This window comes from Coturnix japonica, chromosome 27 (assembly GCF_001577835.2).
Source record: "Coturnix japonica isolate 7356 chromosome 27, Coturnix japonica 2.1, whole genome shotgun sequence".
NCBI lineage: Eukaryota > Metazoa > Chordata > Aves > Galliformes > Phasianidae > Coturnix > Coturnix japonica.
The window spans coordinates 1,734,027-1,760,264 of NC_029542.1; the positions used below are offsets into that span (position 1 = coordinate 1,734,027).

At 49.2% G+C, this 26,238-nt stretch overlaps 1 protein-coding gene across 2 annotated transcripts; it reads left to right on the plus strand.

The window, feature by feature from the left end:
- CRHR1 (corticotropin releasing hormone receptor 1) lies at positions 1 to 25,565 on the plus strand. Of its 2 annotated transcripts, XM_015885972.2 has the most exons (13): positions 1 to 232; positions 6,778 to 6,862; positions 14,906 to 15,025; positions 16,250 to 16,335; positions 17,340 to 17,446; positions 17,828 to 17,948; positions 18,227 to 18,380; positions 18,682 to 18,742; positions 19,603 to 19,675; positions 20,742 to 20,827; positions 21,712 to 21,847; positions 22,038 to 22,079; positions 23,460 to 25,565. In XM_015885972.2, the coding sequence occupies exons 1-13, from the start codon at positions 188 to 190 to the stop codon at positions 23,598 to 23,600; spliced, it is 1,257 nt and encodes a 418-aa protein (XP_015741458.1). In that variant the 5' UTR covers positions 1 to 187; the 3' UTR covers positions 23,601 to 25,565. The 2 variants fall into 2 exon arrangements, with proteins under 2 accessions (XP_015741458.1, XP_032296788.1); XM_032440897.1 differs by lacking the exon at positions 1 to 232 and having other exon boundaries at positions 6,574 to 6,862.
- The last annotated feature ends 673 nt before the right edge of the window (positions 25,566 to 26,238 follow it).

Genomic DNA, 26,238 nt, shown 5'->3' on the forward strand with positions numbered 1-26,238 from the left:
AGTGGGGAGGGGTGCAGCCCATCCGTGAGCGAGCTGCGGGGTGGGCTGGCAGCCGGAGCGGTTCGCAAGGAGGTTATAAAAGGCAGCGAGAGGGGCACGGTGGAGGCACCTGAGCCTGAGGATTTAGAGCCCCGACGGAAGCGGAACCGGCCATGCCCCGGGTCTCTGGGTGCGGAGGGAGCTAAGGATGGTGTCCGGCCCGCGTCCTACCCTCCTCCTCTTTCTCCTGCAGGTAAGGTGCTCGCCAGACCTTTATCCTAGGAGGACTCTTCTGCCTTCCTTCCCTCGCACCCTGACCCGCTCCGTGTCTCCGACTTTTCCCTTTCTTTGAAGGAAAGGAAAAGTCAAAGGGGAAAATACAGTTCAGCGACCCCCGGGGGTTCCCCCAGCTCAGCGTGGGCTCTCGGCAGGAGCTCAAAACTGGGGGGCTGGGTCCAGGGATTCGCCACCAGGTTCCCTTCCCTCACTGGATGCTCCCGGTGCTACCAGTTTCCCTTTAGCTGTAGGAGGGGGTGGCTGCGCTGGGGGTGTGATGGATGGGGACAGCACAAGTGCAAAGCTTCATTCTTCCCCCTCTTTTATTGATTTCCTAAGGAAACCTCTCCTTTCTCCCCAACCCCCCACCTGCAAAGCAGAAGACTTTCCTCCCTGAAATTGCTTGCTGTGGAACTGGAGCCACTGCTAATTTTGCAGCTCTGCACAAAATGCAAATGCTTTGTCAGAAGCAATATTCTTCCCTCCCTGAGGGCTCATCTGTTACTCCCAGCCCAAAGCATGGGGTAGACCCCAGACTATGGGGAAATAAGGAATGGGAAGGATTTCCAATCATATCCTGAGTGGGCAGCTAAATACAGTGACCACAATGATGGTTAAATCTCTGTGTCAAGTGGGTTAAAAAAACGAATAAATGTGCCTTGCTCTCTGCAAAATGCTGTCTCAGTGGCCCAGTTGTGACTGCAGAGTTAAAAGGACAGCAAACACAGAGAGTCAGCTCACCCCGTTAGCACCGTTGAGGTTCGTACCCACAATCTGGGCTCTCGCAGTTTAAATTTGGCTGCACCTTTGGGATAAAAAGTTCTCACCTGGGTGAGAGGAACTGATCTGTGCCTGCTGAGCACCCTGCCAAGCTGCTGCTGTGTTGCAAAGCTCCTCGCTCCTTTAAGTGCACAGCCCCAGTCCTGTTTTATAAGAGCTCTTTCTGCAGTTGTGTTGCCTGATGCAGGTTTTGCTTGCCTCTAATATGAGAAAGGAAAGTGGGAGAGAGTGGGAGCTCTTTCCCCCACACCCCAGGGTCCCCCTGTTATCACAGGTACAACACTGGCAAAGCCACTGCCCTGCTTTGATAGGGGAAGGGTCTGAGATGGGGAATATGAAGCAAAGATGGGTCACAAAACCAGCCCAGAGGCAGTGGGATGAGGGCTCCTTTGCCTTCCTAGATCCCCCCCAGGCTTAAAGGCTTCTCTAGCTGCTCCCATGTGTTCCCCAAGCATGATATCGTTGTGAGGGTGGGACTGAATCCTCCAAACCCTTCTAGAGTTTGAGATCACAAAAAGCATCCTGTAGAAGAGAAGGCTGTGGGGAGACCTCGTTGTGGCCTTCCAGTATTTAAAGGGAATTTATAAACCTGAGGGAATTGAACTTTTTACATGGGCAGGTGGTGATAGGACGGGGGGCGGGGGGGGGAATGGTTTTAAACTAAAGGAGGGAAGAGATTTAAATTAAATATCAGGGGAGGTTTTTTCTCTGTGAGGGTGGTGAGGTGCTGGAATGGGTTGCTTGGAGAGGTTATTTCACATCCTTGGAGATATTCAGGGCCAGGGTGGATGGGGCTCTTGGAAGTCTGGTCTACTACTAAATCTAGCAGCTGGCAACCCTGAATGTGATCAAGAGGTTTGGAATCTCAGGTCTCTTCCAACCCAAACCATTCTATGATTGATTGTTTTGTCCATCTTGTTGTGCAGGGGTGATGGACAGATAGGACAGGCAGCCAAAATTGCTTCAGAATACTCTGGCATCTTGCACATCATTTAAACAAAGCAAACGAGTGGCTGAAAAAGAATTGAGTTCACCTGGTGTCAGGAACTGATGGGCATTAGTGGGGCTGATAATACTGGAAAGCCAAGGTGTGATGGCAGGGGGTGGTTTCCCCTCTTTCTTGATCCTCCTTAGCAGCAATAAACCTAAAGCCAGTTTCCCACTCTTTGCAATGTAGGATGTGCTGCCAACCCCAGGGTTCTCCTCTGGACCTTGCTTTCTTTAAATGCTGGAGTTGATTCAGTGTGCATGAGCTCACCCCTGTGGTTTCACATCTTCAATGGAAAACTGAATGGAAATTGCACACCTTGTTCTCAGAATAGCTGCTCTATTGCCATAGAATGAATATATAGAAATTCAGGGAGCGTAGCCTGCAGAGAAGGCTTGACCCTGCCCTAAAATACAGCCTTGCTCACGAGATAGCCCACATAGGGCTGGCTCAGAAGTTGTGTGTGGGGTGTGATTGGGGTTTCCCCAGCTGTGAATAGAGATAAACTGGAAAATTAGAGGGGAGTTAAACGGCAGATGCTCAGCCCAGGGCATGGCCCTCAAAACATGAGGGAGGACCATGGGGCAAATGGGGGCAAGAAGTCTCCAACCCCCAAAGCGAAGATTTTCAGAGTTCCCATATTTAAAGTTCATAGGGGAGTTTAATACAAACACTTCAGCAAAGCAGTTCTATGTGTGTGCCCATCTCCTTGAGCAGCCTTTGCTCTGGCCCATTCAGATGCTTTAGGAGCTGCTTTGATTCCCAGTGTCCCCTACACCAGCTTGCTTGCCATTTTAGTTTTTAACATCTGAATGGTATCATTCATTTTTTCACCCATCCCCCCCAAAATCCATGTCCCCTGTGATAGATAACCGAAATTGGAATTATTTACATGAAGCAAAAGATTGGAGTGTAATCTAGGAAACACTTTAATTTCCCATAAATCAGGTTTTACAGGCTTTCACTTAACCCTGATTGATATTCTTTTGTTATGTTCTGCATCCAGCATGCTCAGGGAGGCTCCAAATGTAATAAATACTCACATCGAAGCTTCTGTCTGCATGGTGACAGGGGCTGACCCTCTAAGCATGGCTGAACTCATCAATTCACATGTTTTAATTCCAGGTGGAAGTGTTAGCACAGTAACATCAGCAATAGGAAAACCCCTCCTGGGGTTCTTGCTTTGAGCCTGTCTGTACATAGGGATTCCTCCAGGAGGAATTTTCTTCCTCCACGCTCATTGAAGAATGAGTGTGAGTTGTTGCTGCAGCCTGGCAGGGAGCCCAGCAGGGCTGGGGAGCAACACCAGGAGAGTGGAAAGGGTTCCTACAGCAGGAACACCTGCAGGGATGCTGCTGCTGTGCTCATGTCATGGTGAGCAACCATGGGTGCATCCTCCTGGGGAAAGCAGCCTGAAGTGTGGCTTGAAACCAAGTTTTGGAGGCATCTGACTGGGAGAAAAGACCATAAAAATCGTCTCCAGAGGGGTGTCCCACCAGCTCAGCTCCTGTTACCAAATGGTACCACAGGAGGATGTGATGCCCTTCCATCCAGCTGCCTTCATCTAGAGAGTTTTCCTGCACTGACCAAACCAACCAAGCCAATCCCTCTCCCTTCTGCTTACAAAACCCCCCTCCTGCCCTTTGAGGGGTTTCAGAGGCCATCACCACCCATCCATCAGTCCCACTGACCTCTCTGTGCAAAGCCACTGGCTCACATCCCGCTAATCACTCTGTTCTCCAATTACAGCTCTGTCAGCTGTGGAAAACTCAAACCCCCGTCTTAGATTGCTAATTAGGCTCCGAACCATCTCTCTCTCTCTCTCTGCTCCGAGCTGTCTGTCAGCCCTTCTGCCATGCAGATCCAATCTTGTTCAAGGCAATGAGATCTCGAGGGGGAACAAGCCCATCCCTGGGTAGTATGGGATGGGGGGGGGGGTGATGTTTGACTCAGATGTTAACATATTAATTAATATGTGTGGATTGCTTTGGAGAGAGAAAGCACTGCAGGGGAACATTAATTCCTAATTGTTGTTAATTGAATTTTGCTGCTAGGTCAGAGGCAGGTCAGAGAGACAGATGCCCTGTGCATATGCCTCCGTGTGTGTCAGAGCTTGCTTCTCACACCCATATAAGCAATGAGCATCCTCAGGCCAAGGTTCCCCAAAAACATGTTCAGCTCAGCTTAGCTGGTGGAATGTGATGCAAACAACCTGCCCCATGTGGTGTAGCAAAGTGTGAACAATCCTAAGCAGGTTCTCCCATGTGCCTCAGTTTCCTTTCTGATCCAATTTGGATACGTTGGGGGTGACACACTGACCACAGAGAGTGTTTGCAATGCAGAGGGCAGAAACGATGGAGCAGTGTCACCTTTTGGTGTCCTGCAAGCTCCAGGCTTAACCAAGTATCCTCAGCATCAGCTGTGATGCCTCCAGGTGTGTGTAAGAGAGACATTAATGTAGGCTGGGGTGAGAAGTGCTGAAGCCGTGGTTGGCTGCAAGCGAAGGAGGAGCTGCTCCAACACAGAGCCATGCAACTCCTGGCAGAGCATCGTGCTTACAGGAGCACACACTGGCAGAGCAGGACCTCTGTGCAGAGCAACTGCTTCTGCAAAAGCAGATTGCTTACCTTTCCCTCCACAGCTGAATGCTCAGCTGAAGCGCTCTGTGATTTTTGGCAGCCTAAGAGAGATCACAAAGGTTTTTCTTTGCTGTAGAGCAGGATTGGCTGCACTCTGTGTCAAAGCAAGAGCAGGAGGGCCAAGGGAAGGGGACACTGGGGTGTGTGTGGCTCCAGCTCGGCCAGGCTGGGACCCACTGGGTGCCATGTGGCGGCTGACAGTGGGGATGCAAGGACGGAGCTTTGACCTATTCCTTCTGTAAAGCCTGCGGAGGGGTTAAAGCAACCAGCAGGGGACAAAGTACACATAGGAGCCTGACCAGCAGGGTGCTGGGATGCTTTTGGCTTGTGCAAATGCACCTGGAGTCCCCACCTTAACCCTGCTAGCAGTGTGGCTGAGGGGATCAGGTGGAAAAAAGAAAATAAGCCTTTTGTTTGATTTGGAAGATTTTATTTTCTTAATTTTATTTTATTTATTTATTTATTTATTTATTTTTGCTATTTTAGCCCATTTTCAAAGCCTTTTCAGAGCTGATACCTGTGCTCCATCGCTCCATCCTCACCCCTCGAGCTGTAGCTCAGCCCATGCTGCAGTCCAGTGCCAAGACCTCTCCCTGTGTCTGGAAGGAGGATGGGCACTGCCAGGCTGAGCAGGCTGCGATCAGCACCATCACATCCAATTAACACTTGCAGATCTGCTCAGTTGAACAAACCATCCCAGCCCCTTCTGGGAAGAAACCTTGAGTCCCAGCTGCCCATGCAGTGAGCCACAGGTCTGGCAGGCACTAAAGCAGAGGGGATGGACCCCTGCAGCCCAATTACCCTATCTCTGGATCTAGGGAGCTCTCATGTTTGGGGTTGTGCTTCATCTGTGTTGATCCCAGAGCCCAGCCTCATGCAGAGCATCACTGGGTATGGTGGGATCCTGCAGGACTGGAACAAGTGCTCCAGTCCCTTGCAGTGCATGCATTTGGGGCAGGGTTATGCTGCTGGATCCATTGTGCCATCTGGAGCAGTCATAACAAGGGAGCTATTCTCAGCTCTGTTTGTACGTCTGCCTGACATCTCGCTTGCTGTCAAAACCAGCTTCCCAAGGCAGTAAATAGTTGTTTGGAAAAGAGCAAGTGGGTGCGGAGCTTGTCTCCCCGTCTGAACACATCCTGCTGATGCTTCAGGAGGGGGTAGGAGATCTCTGAGTGTGCCAACACTAGAAGACATGGGGAGGAATGTGTCTTCCCTACCCAGAATGATTGTGAAGGTAAATGGCACACAGGAAGGGAGATGTAGCACTGGAGAGCAGCCCGGATGTGGGGAAGGAGTCTCCTTAGCTTCAGTGACTGCTGGTGGCCATCCTCTGAGCACAGGGACTGGCCCCTGCCATCCCTCATTCATCCCATCCATTCATCGCAGATGGAATCACTTCATTGCTCCTGCCACGCAGGGCTGAAGAGGTCATTGCAATCTCTGCCAGAAACAATCCTTCAGCAGCAGCTTTTCCAAAATAGCTCCCTGGACAGATGGACTCGGTGGTTCTCACTTCCAAAGCAGCTGCGGAGCCACCCAGGAGATGTTCTGGAGAAGCTTTTGCCAATAGGATTGTTTGTGGTCAGTGCTTCCCCATGCAAGGGGAACGGCAATGCTTGCAGACAAGCCCTTCTCCTAGAGAAGGCTTCATCCTGACCCTGTGGATCAGATCCCTTTAATGATGCATTTTCCTGCTGACAGCTTACAAGGCTGTGATTTTAATAAGGTATCACAAATCTGAACGTGGTGTCAGGCTCATCATGTTTCCTCTGCCTGCTCTTGGGATGCAAAGATGCTAAAAGTGGTGATTAAAATGCTAAACAGGAGAAACTGAAGCTCAGCAGGGGTTGTGCAGGGCTGCAGTGTGGGTCACTGGGGAAATATATGGGGAAGAAGAACAATGGCTGGAGAAAAGAGAAGATAATAGGAGTCCCCAAGAGTGGAAAAGCAGTCCTGTAAATGGGTGCATGCAGATTTGGGGAGGACACCCATCAAGGCGTGGGGAAGCTCAGATCAGACCCACCTGCTGCCACATCCAGGAGGGAACAGAGGTGTGAGGAAGCTGCGTGTTGTGTGCGTAAAGCTGTTCCCATCTTCTCTCTCTTCATGCAGGTGTTTCTCCTTCGGGATAACCTCGTTGCAGCCTCCATCCAAGAGCAGTACTGTGAGAGCCTGCTACCCACCACCAACCACACAGGTGAGTGTCCTGTGTCCCCAGATCATGCTCAGGGCACCTGGTAGCAAGGATGGCCAGGTGAGGGTGAGACCCTTTCTGGGGGTGGGAATGTGCTGAGGCTGCATTGCAGCCCTGTGGTGATCACTGCATCAGCAGTTTGCAGTGTCAGTTGAGGCAGGTGGAAGATGCAGAGCTCAGGAGAGCTAAAAATAGGAAAAATAAACGTGCTTTGGGCTGGAGGAGAGGTGGGCAAAGAGACACCAGCTCTGCTCCTGCTTCTATGCTGCCACTTCCCTACTGCACCCAAGGACATCAGGAGCCAAAGTGGTCCTCAGTATCAACTGCCCTCTGTTAACCAGGAGCCACTGTCCCCTATGTTTGCACCCCTTCACCACCCCTATGCCCAAAGGTGACAACAAGAAGCTGTGGCTTTTTGCACACACCACGTCACCAAAGCAGCACATCCGTGATGTGTTCAGGGCTCAGCTGTCCTCTGTCCCCAGTACTTTCAGTGTTGTGCCACTGAGCACTGCTGGGTTCATGGAAGCAGCTCTTAGGGACGTGGCTCGGGCTGGCTCAGTCAAGCTGGGTGACACCAACAAAGTCATGGGCACCTCACTTATATCCAACACCCCTGAAAGGGTTTGTACCCATATAGGTCAGGCCCACAAAGCATTGTGTTTTGTCCTACATTAAAGATATGATTTAGATGTCACCTCAGCGCTGATGGCTCTGGGTTGTTGATAGATCTGGGGGGAGGAACAGTGGCTGAGGGAGAGGAGAGGGTGAGGGAGAGGGAGAGGGAGAGGAGCTTCAAGGCAGCAGGAGGAAGATCCTCCCTGGTCCAGGGTTGCTTCAGAACTCATTTTGTTTCTGTAATTGACAGAGGACAGAGCATGCATCAAACAATTGCCCAGCTTGACCCAGTCCCTGCTCAGTAGAGCATCTTTCCATCAGGGTGATGGATGGCTCCTTGCCACACTGCTCCCATTAACAACAACATTAAAAAGTCCTTTTTAAACAATTCCAGCTGGGCACTGGCTGATTCAGTGCCTGGATGTTTAGCAGAGCCCAGGGCACTGTGGCGAGGAGCATCCCCAACCTGAAGCATGAGGGTAGAAAGCCAAGGGTAAAGCATGGCTGGTGATAGAAATGGAAGTGCCTGCACGTCCTGGGGGCTATGCAGAGAAGCCTGGCCATCACTCATGGGCTTTGCTCCCTGAAGGTTTCATTACTCCACAAGGTGTTTGTCCTTGGCCAAGTTAAGCAGTGATAAATGGTATTGGTTTACTTCTTGCTTGTCTTTCTTGGTGTAATGTGTCTCTGGCTCTGACCCATGAATTGTGGGGAGCACCTCCAGACCTTCCTGTGATGGAGGAGCTGGCCCATGGCCCAAGGCATGGAGCCTCCTTGTGCTCAGCTCATGGCCCCTGTCACCTGTGCTGTCGCTTCCTGAACCCAGGGTAGAGAGCAGGGAGCGTTTCCAAGCAGCAGGCAATGCTTTTTGCAGGCATCAGACTTCCTTGCATTGGGATTTAGCAGTGCAAAGCTATTCAGGAGCAAGTGTACCACAGCATCTATCTCTTTGGGATGGGGAGCACAGCAGGCCAGGCTTTAAATCTGCAAAATCTCCTCCATCCTACCTACCACGCATGGGTAACTTGATGGATATGGGGATGGTGCGTGTGAGAGTTGCTCCCAGCTCAGGATGGGGGCTTATCTAAAACTAATTGTCCTATGGCTGTTGTTTGGTAAGTGAAGCTCAGCGTCAGCCCTCATCCTTGGGGTCTGTTTAAGCCCTGCCTGATTTAGGCAGCGTTTCTGAGGAAGAGATGTTCACAAAACTGGCAACTTTGTTTTGAGGCTATTTGAAGCGAGGACTTGTTAAGATGATGCTAATGGGAATTGCAGCAAGGCTACAAGACTTAATTTGTTAATGTCTGCATAACTCTTGGGAAATGGCACATGCTGGCAACACGAGCTCAAGGATCCTCCAGCACACAGCACATTGGGCATCAGCTGGATGCACAGACAGGCTCTGCTATAGCATCATTCCTCCAAAAATCATCCCAGCCCAGGTTCTCACCCTTCTCACACTGCCAGTCCCTTCCTTACTCGATTTTACACTTAACGAGGATGCAAGGCTGGGTGGTTCTATTGCTGGTGCTCTGAGGTGCATGCACTGAGCTGGAAAGTTCTCTGCTTAGAACAGAGTGGTGCAGAGAGATGCAGGTGATGCTCACCGGCTGCATAGGCATGATGGTCCAAACTATTATTGTAGTCATCCACAGTGCCTTTCAGTGGGTATCCGTGCATTCAGATTGGCTGCTCTACTGCAAAGGCTCCTCCAAGTAGAAACCATGTTAAGCTGGACTTGAGACCAAGAAGGTGCATTAGAAGCCAGGTCAGCTTGCACCTCTAAACACCTGGAAGCCAAGAAATTTAGCTTAATTAAACTTATCAAAGAGAAACAATGAAGATCAACCTTGTTCAGGGTTGAAAGGTCCCTGTCCCAAGGGCTCCCAGCCTTCAGATTGCTGCAGACAGCAAATTACCTTCCTGATTTCAGTTCCCTGGGGTCTGTATGCAGCTGCTTCTCCCCTTGCCACAAAGCTTTTGCAGAGAGATGAGGTCATTTTGCCCATGGGGATGAAGCATCCCACTGTCAAAAGAATGCTTCTCACTGCAGCCTTTTCACTGGGAAGGAAAGGGGAGTCTGAGTAGATGGGGAAGCCTAACTAATAGGTGAGGCTTTCCCAGAGCAGCCCAGCAAAAAGCAGTCAAGCAGAGCGAGTGCTTAAGGGGTTATTTTGCCTTTCATAGCATTCAGGCTTGGATCAGCCCAAGGAGTTGGCACCCAATTGCTAATAGCTCTGGTACTTCTGGCTGCACGATTCACTTCTTCAAGCTGTTAAATTGTTATCACAATAAATTGTTATCCTTAATCCCCTGTGCGTGCCCAGAAGAGAGCAAGAAGCACAGCTGACTCCTTCCAGGAAAGAAGTGATTCGGACCACTGCACATTCACCTAAAGCAAAAGGAAGTGACACCAAAGCCAGGCAGAGCTGAATAAAAATGCATGTTTGTTTGCATTTAAAATACTTGAGCTTTCTTCTAGGGGAGAAGGGAGAATAGCTTTGCATTCAAATAAAACAAATTGAGCTGGGGAAGCTATAGCGAAAGCCTGGGACTGAGAAGCAGAGAAGAGCAGTGAGCAATGTGAACATTTCATTGTGTGTGCTGTGGGGCAGGTGTGTTTTGCAGAGGGTGACAGTGTGACCAGGAGCCTTCCATGCTCTCCAGTTCCACACCAGCAGCACTGCGACAGCCATCCCTGCCCTGCTGCAGCTCTTCTATTCACTTGCTGCCTCCCCAGGGGAAGAGACTGGATTTGAAATTCATAAAGGTCAAATTAACAACATCAATGCCTCTTCTCCCTTCAGCCTGGTTGGCATCTCTCCTACCGATGCAGAAATACTAATAAAAAGGGCTAAATAGGCAGCAGTGAATCCTGGCAGGGACTCAGCACTGACGGGGAGTAGTGATACTGTGGCTGATAAATTTGTACTCACCTATATGGAAAAATCACAGTGTTTTAAGTGTATGCGGGTATTGATGAAGCCATTCAGCTCCATCATCTGGGAAATGGGAATGTCGATAGAAACTTGCTTTTATTCACATGTTTGTCATCGGGGAAAAGGGAAGACGGTGACAGTTTGAGGTTTTCTGGTAGGAAGCAGTGTGTTAGCACATCTCAGTGCCGTTAAACTGCACTTTGGACTGGATGCTGTAACGTCCCTGCCAACTGCTTCGCTCTGTTTTAGCCACGTTACAGAGGAAATCTCTGCCAGTGAGGGATTGTGCTTCCTTGCTCACCCAGCACAAAGCCCAGGGATAACCAGGGAATAAAGCACTGGCTGCTACCCGTGGAAATAACACAGCATCAACCACATCATATCATATCATATGGCCCAAACCAACCCACTCCATTACATATTTCATATATATATGATCCAACACACTGTGTTCCAAAGACATATATAGTCTCCATAAGTTTAACTTGGAGCCATCTCAGGTGCTGACATAACATGGATGCATCCCATCAACAGCTTGGCATGATGCCTCTTGTTTATCCTCCTGAATAACAGCAAAGACCCGAGGGGATGGTCAGCAAGCATGAATAGCAACAAGCTGAGAATTTATTATGAAGATACTTCGCTATCATAACACTTAATTAGCCCGCTTAATTATTTTTTCATTGAGGATCGTGGAACTTGAATGCTTAGGAGGATTACTGGGGATTTTTTTGAGGACTGGACACTTAAAGAAGTAAATAGAAACATCCAATACCACCCAAGTCAGTGCTGTAGGTAGGAATTGAGCAAGGATCAAGTTATTTTGAGGCAATTTCAGTGGCCCCAGCCTGGTTAAGTATTCATCCTCAACTCAAAGGGAAGGCAAATAACTCCACTCCCCCAGTTTCAGCCCTATGTTAAAGTTGCCCACCAGTGCTGTTTCACTCACTGCCTCCAGCATTTGGCACCTACACATCATGGACATTCAGAGCCTTTAAAGAAGAGCATTCTCATCAAGGCTCTTGGTTTGGGAGTAGTGAGGTGTGGAATTGCTCCTTCTGTTTCACCAGCACAGAGGAGCTGCCTGGGAGGGGTGGGTGATGCTTCATGGTGGTGGGTACCCCTAAGATACTGGCTGCATTGAATGCGTTCTGGTTAGATGTAGACGTGGAGCCCTGGTTGCTAAATACAAGTGGTGCAGAAGGAATGTCCCTTAGGAGCTCAGTGCTTCGGCCTGCATGAGAAACAGCACTGAGGACATCAGGGATGGACAGAGATAGCTGCTGTTGAGTAACATTTCCTGGCTGGTAGAGATATGAGTTAACACATCTCAGCTCTTACTCAGCCTCCTGAGATACCTTAGATAAATAACTGCATCACTCGACATAAGGACAAGTGTGTGATTCAGCTTCCCATCGTCTTTCCTGCCCCTTTGGTGCTGCATGAACTGAAAAAAGGCTTCATCTGCAGAGCAGCTGTAGCATTGCTGGGGATGTAGCAGCCAGCTGAGGCACTGCATAGCTGCAAAGTTTTACTGGGGTGTGAGATGGGGATGTTTTCCCCAACACAACTCTATCAGCACAATCTTTGCTTGAGCAAAGCAGTGATTTGATGGTACAAACCTATTCCAAACCTCCTGGCACTGGCTTGTAGCACTGCAGCCACACGTCTGGTGATGCTGGCACAGGGTAAGATGTGCTTTGCCCTCTTTACATTTGTTCCAAATCTTTTGACAGATTAGCTGCCAGGCTTCATATGCCTGCATTGCTTTATCGTGGAGCTATCTCAGGCTTCTGTGAGCAGGGCAGGCAGCGATATTGCTATGTTCTACAGAAACAGCAAGGATATTGCTATAGTTATCCTGATGCAGTTATTGTGGAGTAGTCATCTCAGTGTAAGTCCCTGGACAAGCACTTCTTTCTTCAGAAATGCTTTACATTGCTTCAAAGCAGCAAAAACCTTAAGGAAACAGGATGAGAAGGGATTTGAACGGCTTCCCCAGTGCCACATTCTCTGTCTTAAAGCAGGACCAGCTCTCTCCCACCCTAGATGCTGTGTTTCTACACACAGTAAGGGAGTAAAATTGGGGGAATTGGATGCAAATAGGATATTTATTGACCTTTTTTTAGCTGCAAAGACCACAGCCAACAATGCTGAGGAAGCTGGAGCAGGCGGCTGCAGAACCTGAGAAAATAATCCCCTGCAAATAGGACGGGCTGCAAAGGAGATCTGAATGCCTTTAGCACTGATGCATATCATTTCCATGCTAAACAGAGCTTTAAATGCTGGGAGCCGTGTGCTGCTGGGGAACATCTGGAGCAGACAGTGTGATGGGCAAAGGGGACAGCATAGCCCCCATGGCACCTTTCTTACTGCTTTACTTAACCCTTCCCCACGCTGAGTGTTTTTCTTCCCTACGTGCTGGAGTGAACAGCATTTCTGAGTTTCAGAAAGCAGGAGAGATACTGTAGCCTTGCACTTAAGGTGGAGTGCCAAACAATATTGAATCAAGTGCTTGGGAGATAAGTAAAGGCATTACAGCCAAACTTGAGCAGAACTGTAACTAAACAGTGCCACTTTTGTCTGACCACATAATCTCCATGTCATGGGTTTTGCTATTGATGGTCCTGCACTGGTTTTGCTTTACTTAGTGGAATACCTTGGTGCCAGCCTCTGGCTCTGCTGACTTGTAGTTGCTGAGCCTTGTTTGGCCCTGAAATGGATGCAGGAAGGGAAGCTGAGGCACAAGAGATTAAGAGAAAATAGCACTTGTGCTCAGCCCTGCTGATCCCAAAGAGAGTTTTTTTGCCATTAGCACCATGCAAGTTCCATTCTCCCATGCTGGGTTATTCCAAATTAATCTTTTGTGCTCCAGGTATTCATGTGACTTCTCACCTGGGTGAATTCCCAGGTGACTAATAGGGAGAGCACTCACCATTTAACTTCGTCCTCAGTGGAAGCAATTACCAGTTCTCTTTTCTCTATCTGGACGTGGATTATCATAAAATTTTAAATAGAGATTTCATTGCCTGTGACCTTCTATTTCTCTGCCAAGTTTGGGTCAAAACACCTAAAGAGCACAACAGTTCCTAATGGATGCAGATGAGACAGACACGCACTCTACATGTGTGATTAAACACTTCTCTTTTTTTCCTAAGAAAAGCTACATTAAAACAGTTAACATAAAGTAAAGGTTGCTACAGCAACCGTACACATGAAGAAAGCTAAAAGCAAAGGTCAGTGTTAAAATTAATTTCTCACTACCAGCTATGGAAGGCAGAAGGCAGCGCTCACCACGCTCGGATGCTTTGCAGCTCACACATTAGGAGGAGATTTCTTTCTCTAACAAAGAGGAATGAAGACAACTCTCCTTTCCTTCACACTGAAATTTTGCACTGAGAATGTCCCAAGAAGCCACAGAAGCCAATTCTCCATATAAGCCATGGAAGAAAATATTCCCCCTTTAAAAATACTTTTATCACAATCATAATGCAATGCTTTGCTGTTTTGTTCGGTTGCTTTTCAGCCAGCTCTACCCATCCTTGGGTAAGGCTTCCAAACAACAGCCTGCAATGTGACAAGTCCTGGTCAGGGGGAAAATGTGTTCTTACACCCAATGAGCTTCTAAGTGGAGGAGGTTGCCTTAGGGAATGGTGATGTCTGGCTCTACACTGGCAGCACAAACAGCTCTGATTCCCAGGAGTGGTTTGGACTGGCCTCTGCCCTGCAAAGGTCTGCTGCCCATCACCCGCCTGCTGTCTGCTGGGGGTGGCATTGTGTTGATATTGCAGTCGCTGTACTTCCTACCTCGCTTTGAGATGGAGCTAGGACATATTTAGCTACAGTACATGTTGTTCTAAATATATACAAATTACACATAAAAGAGCCTGCAATCTGGCCTACCTAATGTCTACATTAGTACACTTGTGTAGCTGAGAAAAGCACACAAGTCCTGCTTGAAATCTGGAGTTTTCTTCCTGGTAAAGGCTGGAACAGACCAACGGGGATGGCAAGGAAGGAGATGTTGGAGCCTGGAGGTGTGAGGGGCTTGGAAGTGCTCTGGGGAGCATCCTGCCAGCTCTGGAAATGGGAAAATATGGCTGTTGTGGGGCCAAGTGCCAAAGTCCTGGCTGAGGAAAGGACTCCTCCTCCCTCACCCTCTCCAAAATGTGGGATAAGAGATACTTCCCTTTTTGGAGAACCAGAGCAGGGGACCCCAGGCTGAGGTGGAGGGCTGGGTCAGGAAACCAGGCTTGTGTTTTAACCAGGCTTAATCTGAATGTGCAGGGCAATGATCACAAATAGGATCAACCAGCTCTTTGGAGAGCCTCAGTGCAGAAAATGTTTGGTATCTGCCACAAAGCTTATGTGCGAGCAGAGCTCACAGCAACCCAAGCACTCCACTGGGACCACAAACCCTCAAGGTCCTGGAGAAAGCCCTTGGTGACCCAGAGACCCCCCACTAAACCTCTACCCTTCTCTCCATCAGGGCCTCAGTGCAATGCCTCGGTGGACCTGATTGGCACATGCTGGCCCCGCAGTGCAGTGGGACAACTGGTGGCTCGTCCCTGCCCTGAGTATTTCTATGGCGTGCGGTACAACACCACAAGTAAGTTGAGCAGCACCAAGGGGGATGGGATGGGCAGTGGATGGGGCACAAGTGACAGAACATCAATGGGTACGGAGCTCATTTGGGTGCCCTGTGGGGCATGTTATCTAAATAGGAAATAATCCATCATCTCGCATTTTGGAGAAGATGATTGCATAAGCAGGTGCTCGTGGACAAACACTTGGGAAGAAAAAGGGAGCCAATGTCCCCATTTGGGTTCAAAGGTGTGAAGAAGGAACTGTACTGCTGGAGGTGGCACTCTGGTCTATAGCCCTCAACTGAGCAGGGACCTCACTGTTATCTCCTTCCAGCACAGGTGGCTGAGTTGTCACTGCCAACAATGTGGTGGGATCAGGGGATAAAGCGAGGTCACTTGGAATACCCCCCAGAGCAATATGTAGAACACAGATGAGTTTCTGACCACCTGAGCACTACTTTTGGTGAAAGAAACATCTTGTACCATGCAGAAAGCATCAATTTTTCTGTCCCACACCTTGTTATCGCTGTAGATGCACATAGATCCTGCTTCATGGTGCTTCCTTGCAGGAGTCTGTTTGCATTAATTCCCATTCATGCCTGCCCAAGAGCCATCCCATCCCTGTCTCATCCTATTGCCCTTGTGGTCTTGTGGTCTCTCCTGTTAATATCAGAAGCCCAGCACTGCCCTATGCTGATGCTAATTGTAGGCTGCTCCTAGGCTGGCATAGCCATGCCTTCCTGATTAGCCTTGCCCCTCACCATCCCTGCTGAGAGGCAAAGAGTGCTCCTAATGCAGCCAACTCCACACTGCATTTGCAGGTGATTGCTGGAACAGGTGGAGGAGTTGGACTCATGCTGCTTGGTGGGCACTAAGGGACAGCACTGGTGGAGATTCAAAGCCCTTGAGCAGGTCTGAATCATTCCAATGTAGTTTTAAGCTGTTTACCTCTGATTTCCAGATTGCTAAAACGAGGAGAAAGGAGCACTTTCTAAAGCAGTTCAGCCCAGGTCTGAGGAAGCTCGAGGATGGGCTTCTAAACCTTCCCATATCACATTTTGTGCCCATGAGTGCTTTGGGAGGCTTGGGACAGCATCTCAAGGGACAGATCATCTTGAAAGCATTTCCCAATGCTTGATATCAGAGACCCCTGCTTTACTGACATATTTAGGTCACATCTGTCACATCCATGGGCTTGTGCCCATCTCCAGGCACTGTTAACCCCTCAATATGCACCTCTCTTTCAGACAATGGCTACAGGGAATGCCTCGCTAATGGGAGCTGGGCAGCACGGGTCAACTACTCCCAGTGCCAGGAGATCCTCAGTGAGGAGGTAAGGCATTGGTAATGCCTCAGGTTCCAGGCAGAAGGGTGAGGAATGGATGATGGAATTTTGAAGGGCAATGGTATCCAGGTTCAGGAATAGCCCAAAGAAGCTATGGGTCTGGGCATACACCAGCATCCATGTCTATATAAGGGTGTAGGTAACATATGTGACTCTATCCTTGATGTACATTTTCATTCCTTTGTGAAAATAAAATGATTTCTGTTTCCTTCCATGTTAAAAGGCCAAGGATTTGTAATGTGAGTTCTCTTGGTCCTAGGCTGCATGGTACAGGTCAGCACATCCTCCACATTTATTACCCTCTTCTGCTTCTGCAGCTCCTTACCATGAAAACAGAACAACCCAAACTCTACATCTCCCTCCTGGCAATGAAATGAAGGAGCTATTTAGGAAGCTGAGAGGGATGGATACCAAGAATTACAAGCCCCTGTGTAGGTCAAGCCACCCCTCAGAACAAAGGAGAAGAGATACAGGCTGCTCTTTTACGGCTGATAACCACCTCTGGTATTTAGGATGCTGATATCTTTTGCCAGGAATAGTTTTCTCACTCAGTTAATTGCTAATTCACAGGTTGGATGATTGCCTAACAGCAGGAGCAATCAATTAATTTAATTATCACTCATGCCTTCCTGTGATCCCCTGTTCTCTTTGCCCAAATTCATCCCAGCCTCTCATCTGCCCCAGGGCTAAAGGGAATGAACAGAGACATCAAGCATCATGCTGCCAGTGAGCTTGGCTGAGTTACAGCAGGGTTTCCCCTAGATGATGTGTCAGGGATGTCCTAGTACTGAGCAGGGCTGATGTAGGAGCAAGATGTGAAGTACCCAAGCCCGTTGCCTGCACAGGTTTGTATATTTCCTGCCTAAATTAGCCCCATCTACAGTTTCCAGCAGCTTCTTCACAAGGTGGACCCCAATGGGTTTCTGCAGAGCAGCTCTGGGAGGTGGAGGGTTTGGGATCCTATTGACCCCTCTCTGTCTTCTTCTCCACAGAAGAAGAGCAAGTTGCATTACCACATCGCTGTCATCATCAACTACCTGGGGCACTGCGTCTCACTGGGGGCCCTCCTTGTGGCCTTCGTCCTCTTCATGCGCCTGCGGTGAGAGACTTGACCTGCTACGGGGGGATGAGCCTATAGAGGTCCCTTCAGGTGGGGGCAGACCTGGAGACCTGGTATTCTGCTGTGTCCCTTCCATGGCCATTGATTTCTAGCCACACTCAAGTCTGAATGCCTGCCTCAGGGTTATTTTCTTCCCTCTACTTTTTAAAGCAATGACTTATAGAGGAAGAGAATCCTACTTGGTGCCCTCCATCACCTGGCCACATCACGCAAGGCACAGCCCCAGTGTCTCATCACTGGGCTTTGGGTTCCTTTGAAAACAATCAGCCCTACAAAGAGCCTTGTCTTCCCCTGCAGCCCACCTGGGTTCTGTCCACAGGCAGCTGTTGTGCTCTCTGATTTGTCCCCCCCATTCTGCAGGAGCATCCGGTGCCTGAGGAACATCATCCACTGGAACCTAATCACAGCCTTCATCCTACGCAATGCCACATGGTTTGTGGTGCAACTCACAATGAACCCAGAGGTGCACGAGAGCAATGTGGTAGGTGGGAAGCTCAAGGATCTTAGAGACAAGGCCACAAAAGCTGACTTGAGAGGTCAAATAGTGCTACTTGGTGGCTGGAAAGCAACCAAGGCTTATGGGAAACCTGGGCACAATTGCTCTGCTGGGGTCTGTGTCATGCTATGGCTCAGTTTCTTCACTGTAACACAGAGCTAATGTTGGTTCTTACTTTGGCATCAAGAAGCAGCCGTGGTGATTTGTTTATTGTCTCTTTGAAGTAGTTCTGCTCTTCACTGCATCTCCTAAACTCTTGGCAGGTCTGGTGCCGCTTGGTCACTGCTGCCTACAATTACTTCCATGTCACCAACTTCTTCTGGATGTTTGGTGAGGGCTGCTACCTGCACACAGCCATCGTCCTCACCTATTCTACTGACAAGCTCCGCAAGTGGATGTTCATCTGTATTGGCTGGTGTAAGTACCAGGGCCCTCCCCTACGTGCAATGAGTGATACTCACCCCTATCCTCTGCTCCTGCTCTTGTTTTACCTAATGGTACTTAAGGATGTGCTTTAGTGGGCATGGTGGGGATGGGCTGATAGTAGGACTAGATGATCTTGGAGGTCTTTTCCAACCTGAATGATTCTATGATTCGAAACAGCTCCCTTCAGGAACATGAGAGCAGTGCATGCCCATATCAGTTTGCCTTGTGCAAGACCATCATCATTTGGCTGCAGTATTGCTCTCCTGAGACCTGTCTGTGTGTTCATCTGCAGGTATCCCCTTTCCTATCATTGTCGCCTGGGCCATTGGGAAGCTGTACTACGACAACGAGAAGTGAGCCTCTCTGCTCTCCTTCCCCCTCCCCTATTGCAATTCCCTGGTCATGCAAGGAGCTGGCACATCGCAGGCATGGATGTACCTGCAGGAGATCACAGGGAAAGGGTGCAAGGAAAAATGATATTCTCCCATTCTTTCTTTTATCCTGCCTTTAGGCTCACTGCAGCACGCACCCTTCCTGCTGCTGCATTTTTCCTTTCAAACTGCAAATGAGATTTTTAAGAAGGGAAAAGGCTAGATTAAGCCACAGCTCTTACAAAGTGTTTGCTAAGTGGAGCTGGGATTTAATCTACCGGTAGAGATATAAACTACCACCACCTGAGCCATTTTCACAGAGACTTGTTAATGGAGGACTTAACAGGAACCTGATGAGTTCATCATGGGGATGGTGGAACTGAAAAGAGCCTGCTCCAGTGAATGCAGCTCGCCTTGTTTTGCAGCACTAGTTTTGCCTTGTGACTTGAGCATCCTTACTGCACACAGGAGAAGGAATGATTAACCAAAATTCAACCAGATGCTCTCAGGACATTGATACCATTAGCTCCTATGGGGTTTGCTGGGGACACAGCCAACCCTGTGTAAGGCTGTCCTTCCTTACCCCACAATAACCAGTTCCCACTCTCAAATAGGACCAGTATAAACCTCCCTATGTAGTCTGGTGTGTGGGAGAAGCTGTTCCATAGCAGCTACTCCCAGCTACAGCAGCCTAAGTCTTACTGCCTTCATGCTATGACAGTGACCTACGGACATTGTGTAAGGGTCAAAGTCAACCTTGTCACTTGTGCTGCAGGCTTGTCCCTGACGCTTCCTGTCCCTGACACCACATGTTCCCAACACTGTCTGCCTTTGCCTTACAGGTGCTGGTTTGGGAAGCGAGCAGGAGTTTATACTGACTACATCTATCAAGGTCCCATGATCCTGGTGCTTCTGGTAAGGGCATAGTGACCTCGCTTGCTATATATCAGGTCCTTCCCATCTGTATGTGGACCTGGGTCTTGCCAGCTGTGCTGTCCCATGGCAGCAATGCTTTGCAAGTCAGGCTCCCTCCACTCATACAGCACCCAGCTGTGATGAGAAACATCGTGTGGATCCTGACAACTTGAGGTGGGCTGGAAAGGGGTTCTGATAGGGATACCTCCATTAGCAGAATCCTACAAGCACTGATCAGTCTCCACATCACTGCTGACGCATTGTTTGGGTGCAGGTGTGTGTTCTGCCAAACATCAGGAGTTGCCTCAGCCTCACTCTTTGCTCTGCAGCAGTTTGCTCCTGGCCACTGGCTGTGCAGCAATGCTTGATCCAGAGGTCAAACAATCTACTGGGACTTCACTTTCTCAGGAAGGGGCAAATAAGAGCAGAGTTGGCAGGTCACAAGCATCAGTGCCAGTATCAGATCAGCATTTGCAGGACAAAAGCTGTGCACAAGGTCCCTGCAGCTTCTCCTCCTTCCACTCCCAATGCTAGGAAAACCCAAGGGGGCATTAATCACTGGTACCAAGCAGCCTTCCCATCACCTCGCTGGGTAATTGAGCTGCTTTCATTTTCCAGCCCATCAGGTAGCCTGGCCACTTCTAATCTGTGTCAATTGTGCTCAGCCCTAGCACCACCCCCCAGTTTCATTAGCGGTTGACAGCCAGGAGGTAACCAGTCTCCCTGCATCCCTTTGTTTGCTTTACAATCCTCCTCTCCATCTACTTTTTGCTCACACCCCTTCTATACTCATCTCCTGGTGCACCCTTCACCCTTCAATCCTGCAAATAGCTTCTATATCTTATTGCTTAAATATATACATAGATGCCCTCTCCCAGTGCAAGGAAGGCGGTGTGGATCCTCATGAGAAATAGGGTCCATGTATACTGCATCCACTGCTTCTCAGTTTTGAGGTTCATTCCTGGCTTGCTTGGTGTTCCCATTTCCCTCAGCACATTTCCTCTGCTGTGGGAATAGAGGAGAATACTGGGGAGCAGACACTTACCAGCTGCCCTCTGCTTTCCAGATCAACTTCATCTTTCTGTTCAACATTGTTCGGATTCTCATGACCAAGCTCCGAGCATCAACCACATCAGAGACAATCCAGTACAGGTAAGAGCAGACCTAGGAACCACCTTAGCATGATAGAGGAGGGACAGAAATAGCCCCACCAGATGAGCAACAAAGAGATGGGAGCATGGAGACACCTAAGAGAACCTTAAATGCTTTTTGAAGACACGTGGAAATTACATCTGTGGTTGTTAAAAGAGGGAGGAAGGACCACTAGTAAAAGGGAACAGGCTCTCCACTGCTATGGCTGCTTCCCTGGGGAAGCTAAAACAGAGCAGGTTGTGTCCTTCAGCTTTCATCTCCTATTTGTAATTACTCGCTGTATTCCAGTTTGTCTGCTGAAGCCCCACATGCTCAGCTATTGCCAGTTCACCCATGGCATCTACCAGCTTGCACTGGTGACTGGGGCTTTCCTGTAGGACCCAGCCCAGACCCACCAGGGATGCCTTTTTTGGCATTAAGTCACTGGTGGAGTCTGTCAGCTTGGCACTGTGCTCATTCCCTAATCAAAACAAATGAGATAGTGAGCCCCTATCCTTCCCATGCTCTCTCTTGCATCAGCAAAATCGCTTCTCGCAAACTGCTCTTGTAATCTCATCAAGAACAGATATCAAATTAATTAGCTGAGATAAGTTTTTCATAAAGCCATCTCGATGGGTGTAAATTATCTTACCCTCCTTAATTCCTTTTTAACGAAGACCTCGCTCAGCCAAGCAGCTCAGCTCAGCAGCTCAAGGTCAGATCTTTGCTATCCAGCAGCCGTTCTGGGTGAGAAGCCAAACAAGGTGCTCAAACCAGCTCAATTATTTGGGGATTGCTTTAGGAAACTGACCAACTCTGCCCGTGTTGGTGCTGAGAGTGGGATGGGGACGGTCCCAATTCTCAGTGCTGCATGGTGGCAGCTCATCTCCATGGTTTCTCCCCAGAAAAGCAGTCAAGGCCACACTGGTGCTGCTGCCCTTGCTGGGAATCACCTACATGCTGTTCTTCGTCAATCCAGGGGAGGATGAGATCTCCAGGATCGTCTTCATCTACTTCAACTCCTTCCTGGAGTCTTTCCAGGTATGGCTCTCAGCTCCAGCTGCCATCCCAGGGCCCACACCAAGGGATGTGGAGGAGCACGTGGTGTGGCTGATGTCTCATTTCATTCCTCCCCATCCCAAAAAATTGACCTTCCCAAGCCTTGGTGTTACTTCAGAGATGCTCAGCCTTGGGGTAACTCCACTGTGACTCTGCACTTGTCTCCTTCCAGGGCTTCTTCGTCTCCGTCTTCTACTGCTTCCTGAACAGTGAGGTGAGCACTGGGGCTGAGGGTGGTTGGGGGGGGAGGGAGGGTCTTTGCCTGTTCTTGAGAGGGGGATGCAAGATCAGTTACCATCAGCTGCAGGCACAACCACAACCTCACATCGTACCCACACAGGGGAACAGGTTATTCCCTGTCTCTATGCTTTGTCCTACTCGGGGAGGATCTGACAGAGAAAGGAAATTGTTTCTCACAGGGAATAGAAAATGTAGTTTCAGCTCCTTCTGGTTTTGTTTGCTGTGGTTCTGTGGGTTTGTGCTGTTTGTTTTGGGTAAGAATTGCCCATGAGCACCCCATGCAAATCAAACACAGCTGACAGCTTCCAGGGCTTTGCTGTTTGGAAGGCTGTCTCCAGCCTTTACTAATTCTTCCTCCCAGGCTTTGCATTTGTTGTGGCTTGTTTGGACACTGTGCTGGATTTAACAGAGATGCTCAGCCTCCAAAAATGTGAGAAACTGAGAATTTTTGCTTCCTATCTCACATGCAGCAAGCGAGGCAAGGCTTTGGGGAGGAATTTCAGCCAAAACAGAACATCTCATAGGAAATATCAGTTACTCACTATTTCTTCCTATTTGGGGAAGGAAAATACACCATTGAGAATGGATGCTTTAGGGTTGCATGCATGTGATTTGGTGCAGCAGGAGAGCCCAAGACCCCACTCCTATGGGAAAAGGGGCACCTCTCAGTGTCCAACCTAAAACTCAGAGAGCAGCAAGCAAAGGAGATGAGACCAGGAGCTGATCCTTTCCTTCTCCTCCTCCTAAGTGTTCTCACACCTTCACTGGCTGTGATGCACAAAAGCAACCAGCAAAGCCCAAGGGAACAGCAGCATAAGTATTTTAAAGCTCCAGAGAAGACAGAGACCCCTCTCTGGGTTATTTTTCAAACTGCTTTTCAGCAACACAAGACAGCTGGCAGCATCCTAACATAACAGGCTCAGATGTGCTAAGTAACTCACTGATGCTGCTATTTTTGATGGAAGAGGAAAAGGGACTGGATGAGGACTTGCTGGTGAGCATCTTGTGTTATGCAGCGTGTGGTCCTGCTATGGCTTCCATCCCAGCTGGGGGCCAGACAAGCCACAGAAGTCCCCAGCTGTCACTCTCCTCCCTCCCAGCCCCTCACATCATCCACCAGCTTATTTTTGTGCCTTTGAAGAGTTTTCATAGCCCCGTTTGGTGCCAGACCAGGAAAGAGAAAGGAATCAGGAGATCTTCATTTCTCCTTTGGAAAAATTACACAACCCCCCCCCTTGCCTCTTGCAAGCAGAGCTCAGATAATCCCTCTGCAGCGTGCATAGCTCAGTGCTGGCTGGTTAGATGGGTATTAATGTTACTTAATAATGATTCCCTACCTCTGTGTCACCCCCAGGTGCGTTCAGCTGTGCGGAAGCGGTGGCACCGATGGCAGGACAAGCACTCCATCCGTGCTCGGGTGGCTCGAGCTATGTCCATCCCCACCTCCCCAACCCGGGTCAGCTTCCACAGCATCAAGCAGTCCTCAGCAGTGTGATGCAGGAGGAGGCTGCTGCCTGACGGGACCCTGCTGTGTGGGTACAGGAGCAGGGTGTGCTGCTTGCAGAGGATGCACGAACTTGTAGTGGGCAATGAGAAACTGCAGAAGCTCCTGTACAGACAGGACAGACCTGTAGGATGTGGGACATCTGAGATGTGTTGTTGCCTGCTTGGTCTGGTGTGACCTGCTGGGGTGGCAGGAGGAATCTGGAGAGGTTGCAGCAGCTGCTCTGTCTGCATCCATCCCAGTACAATGCCCCGTGTCCCAACTCTCCCTGTGTTTGTCACTTGTCTGAGGTGACACTAAGGCAGGGATGCCCCAGGGATTAATCCCTTGGCTGGGAATGCTGCTCAGGGTGGGCAAAAGCCTCTGAGTTGATGGAGGTGGCGGAGAGCGCGGGGCTGATTGTGGACTTTGCTTTACGCCACTTGTTTTTAAAGCACTGGGGTTATTGGAGCCCCTTCTATCATCTGATTTCTCCATGTGAGACAGAGGGCAGGGAGGCAGGACACAGTCAGAGCCTCAGGACTCAACCTGGCCCCCTGGCCCTGCTCGGGGAAAGGTGAGGATGAACAGCCCCGTGGAGATGTGTGTGGCTCTGTCCCTTCCTGCCCTGCTTCCACCAAGCTCAGTGCCAAAGCTGCTCCCTGCCCTTGTGTAGAGACCGGGGCCGAATCCCTCCCATGCTGGGATTAAGTGCCTTGGAGGAGTGGCAGCCTCCATCCCCACACCAGCTTCTGGGCTCTGCCATGTCCCTGGTCTGCCCTCAGCATCCTATTTCATGTGGTCACAGAATGCAGCTCTGTGTGCAGTGGAGGATCCGGCCCTGACCTGAAAGCCAAGCTTTACCCCCAGTGGGATGCTCACACAGAGGGGCTGTGAGCTGAGGCTGCTTTCTGCATCCCAGGGCTTTGCTTCCAAGGCCCCACAGGCTTTGCTAGGAGTCACTTCACACTTCTGTGCCTCAGTTCCACCCCCTGTAAAGAACAGTTCTAAGTATTTCCCATCCTGGGAAGGTTTAAGCATTGTAGGATTTGTAGGATGTGATTTTCCTCAGGGTGCACCACCAGAAAGGAACAAAATCTCTTTTACTTTAAAGAAAAGAAAGAGGAAAATATATATATATATTTAAAAGATTCAGGCTAAAACCTCCAGGATCTTTCCTTAAACATTTACAAAGTTCATCAGTTTGAAGCAAATCCTTTCCGTTTCTCTTTCTCCCTTGGAGATTTCCCACTTGCTTGTCTACTGTGCAGCCCAACCCAGAAATACCCCCAGTACCATGGTGGGAGCAGCTCCTAGCATCACCCATTGACCACCAGTGGGGCAGTTCCTTTCACGTGGGGCAGGCAAAGTTCACCCATCACCAGCAGAAAATGCCCTTCATCCCAAATGTGTGTGAGGGGAAAAAAACACCCTGGAGTGATACAATAGGAAAACCAGATGGCCCCACCTTTATTCCCATATGGGCAGATGTGTAACAATGGTGCAAACCCTGAGGAAATTGGTGAGAAGCTCTGCTTATGGCACAGCCAGAGCCCATCCCATGCCCCTGCCTGGTGACAGAGGGTGACATCCTGGAATGGACTCCCTATGGGCTGCTCTGTGTTGTGTTGGGCATTTGGGTAGGTGCTATCTCAGAGCTGCTGGTGATATAAAGGAGAACCCACACCCCCAAAGAAGTGTGTTTTCATTGTGCATCCAAAAGGTGTTCCAACAAGCGATGCGCTCTATGTTCCCTTGGGTTTGTTTTATTTTTTTTTTCAAAGCTGTCATTTCTGGTGGGAAAGAAGCTGCAAAAAGAGCAAAGAGAGAAACCCAAATGTGTGTGTCTGCGTTTGCATCGCTGCTTTTCCTTTCTCTCGGTGGTTTGCTCTGACCGATGCTTTCCGTATGGAGGTGTGTGTGTGTGTGTGTGTTCTCAGCCTTCTTTGATTAAAATGACTTTGATTCCTCTCTAAAGGACTTTGGGGGTGTATTTGTGGTTTGGAGAAAGCAACCCCAGCACAACCCCTCCTCACTTCCCATCTGGGGGCTTTGTGTGGCCCCAGGACCATCCTATAGGGCAGAGAAGGGATACAGCTTTCCATGAGGATACTGCACCATCCCATTAAAGGTGAGGAGCCCCACTATGGGTCTCCCACACTAATACCACCATCCCTAGCAAAACCAAACACCTCTCCAACTTTTCCACGCAGCATCCTATGCTCCCTCTCACAGCTGAGCTGAGAATAAAGGTAATGTGCAATTAAACCCCAAGCTCATTTCATACATCAGTGTTTACTAGTGAAATTCAGATGCAAACACCTCTTTCTGGTCAAGCTCTTCTGCTGCAGAATTAATTTGCTCATCGCACTGAGCCTTGGAGAGTGCTGTAATTTGGTAAGCACCGTGCACATAAATAATAATTACACGCTCCTGCTGATTACATGATTATATTTGAAGTTATCAAGTAATTCCAAGATGAATGACCTGTCAATCGCTGTCTCCTGTGTTCTTGACAAGGTTGCAGCCTCTACAAATAAACTTGCGTTAATTCTTGGTGTTAGCCTGGGAAAAATTGGGCAAATTGAGGCACAGATTGCACTGTGTCACAAAACCAGATGCTGGGCTCTTCTGAGTGTCGTCCTGTAGA

What these genes read in the sequence shown, in the direction of transcription:
- CRHR1 (XM_032440897.1), top strand. Translation starts at nt 6,625, where the DNA reads ATGGGTGCATGCAGATTTGGGGAGGACACCCATCAAGGCGTGGGGAAG. An exon ending in CTGTACTACGACAACGAGAA is followed by an intron (nt 18,743 to 19,602) that starts GTGAGCCTCTCT and finishes TTTGCCTTACAG; the next exon opens with GTGCTGGTTTGGGAAGCGAG. An exon ending in CCTTCCTGGAGTCTTTCCAG is followed by an intron (nt 21,848 to 22,037) that starts GTATGGCTCTCA and finishes GTCTCCTTCCAG; the next exon opens with GGCTTCTTCGTCTCCGTCTT.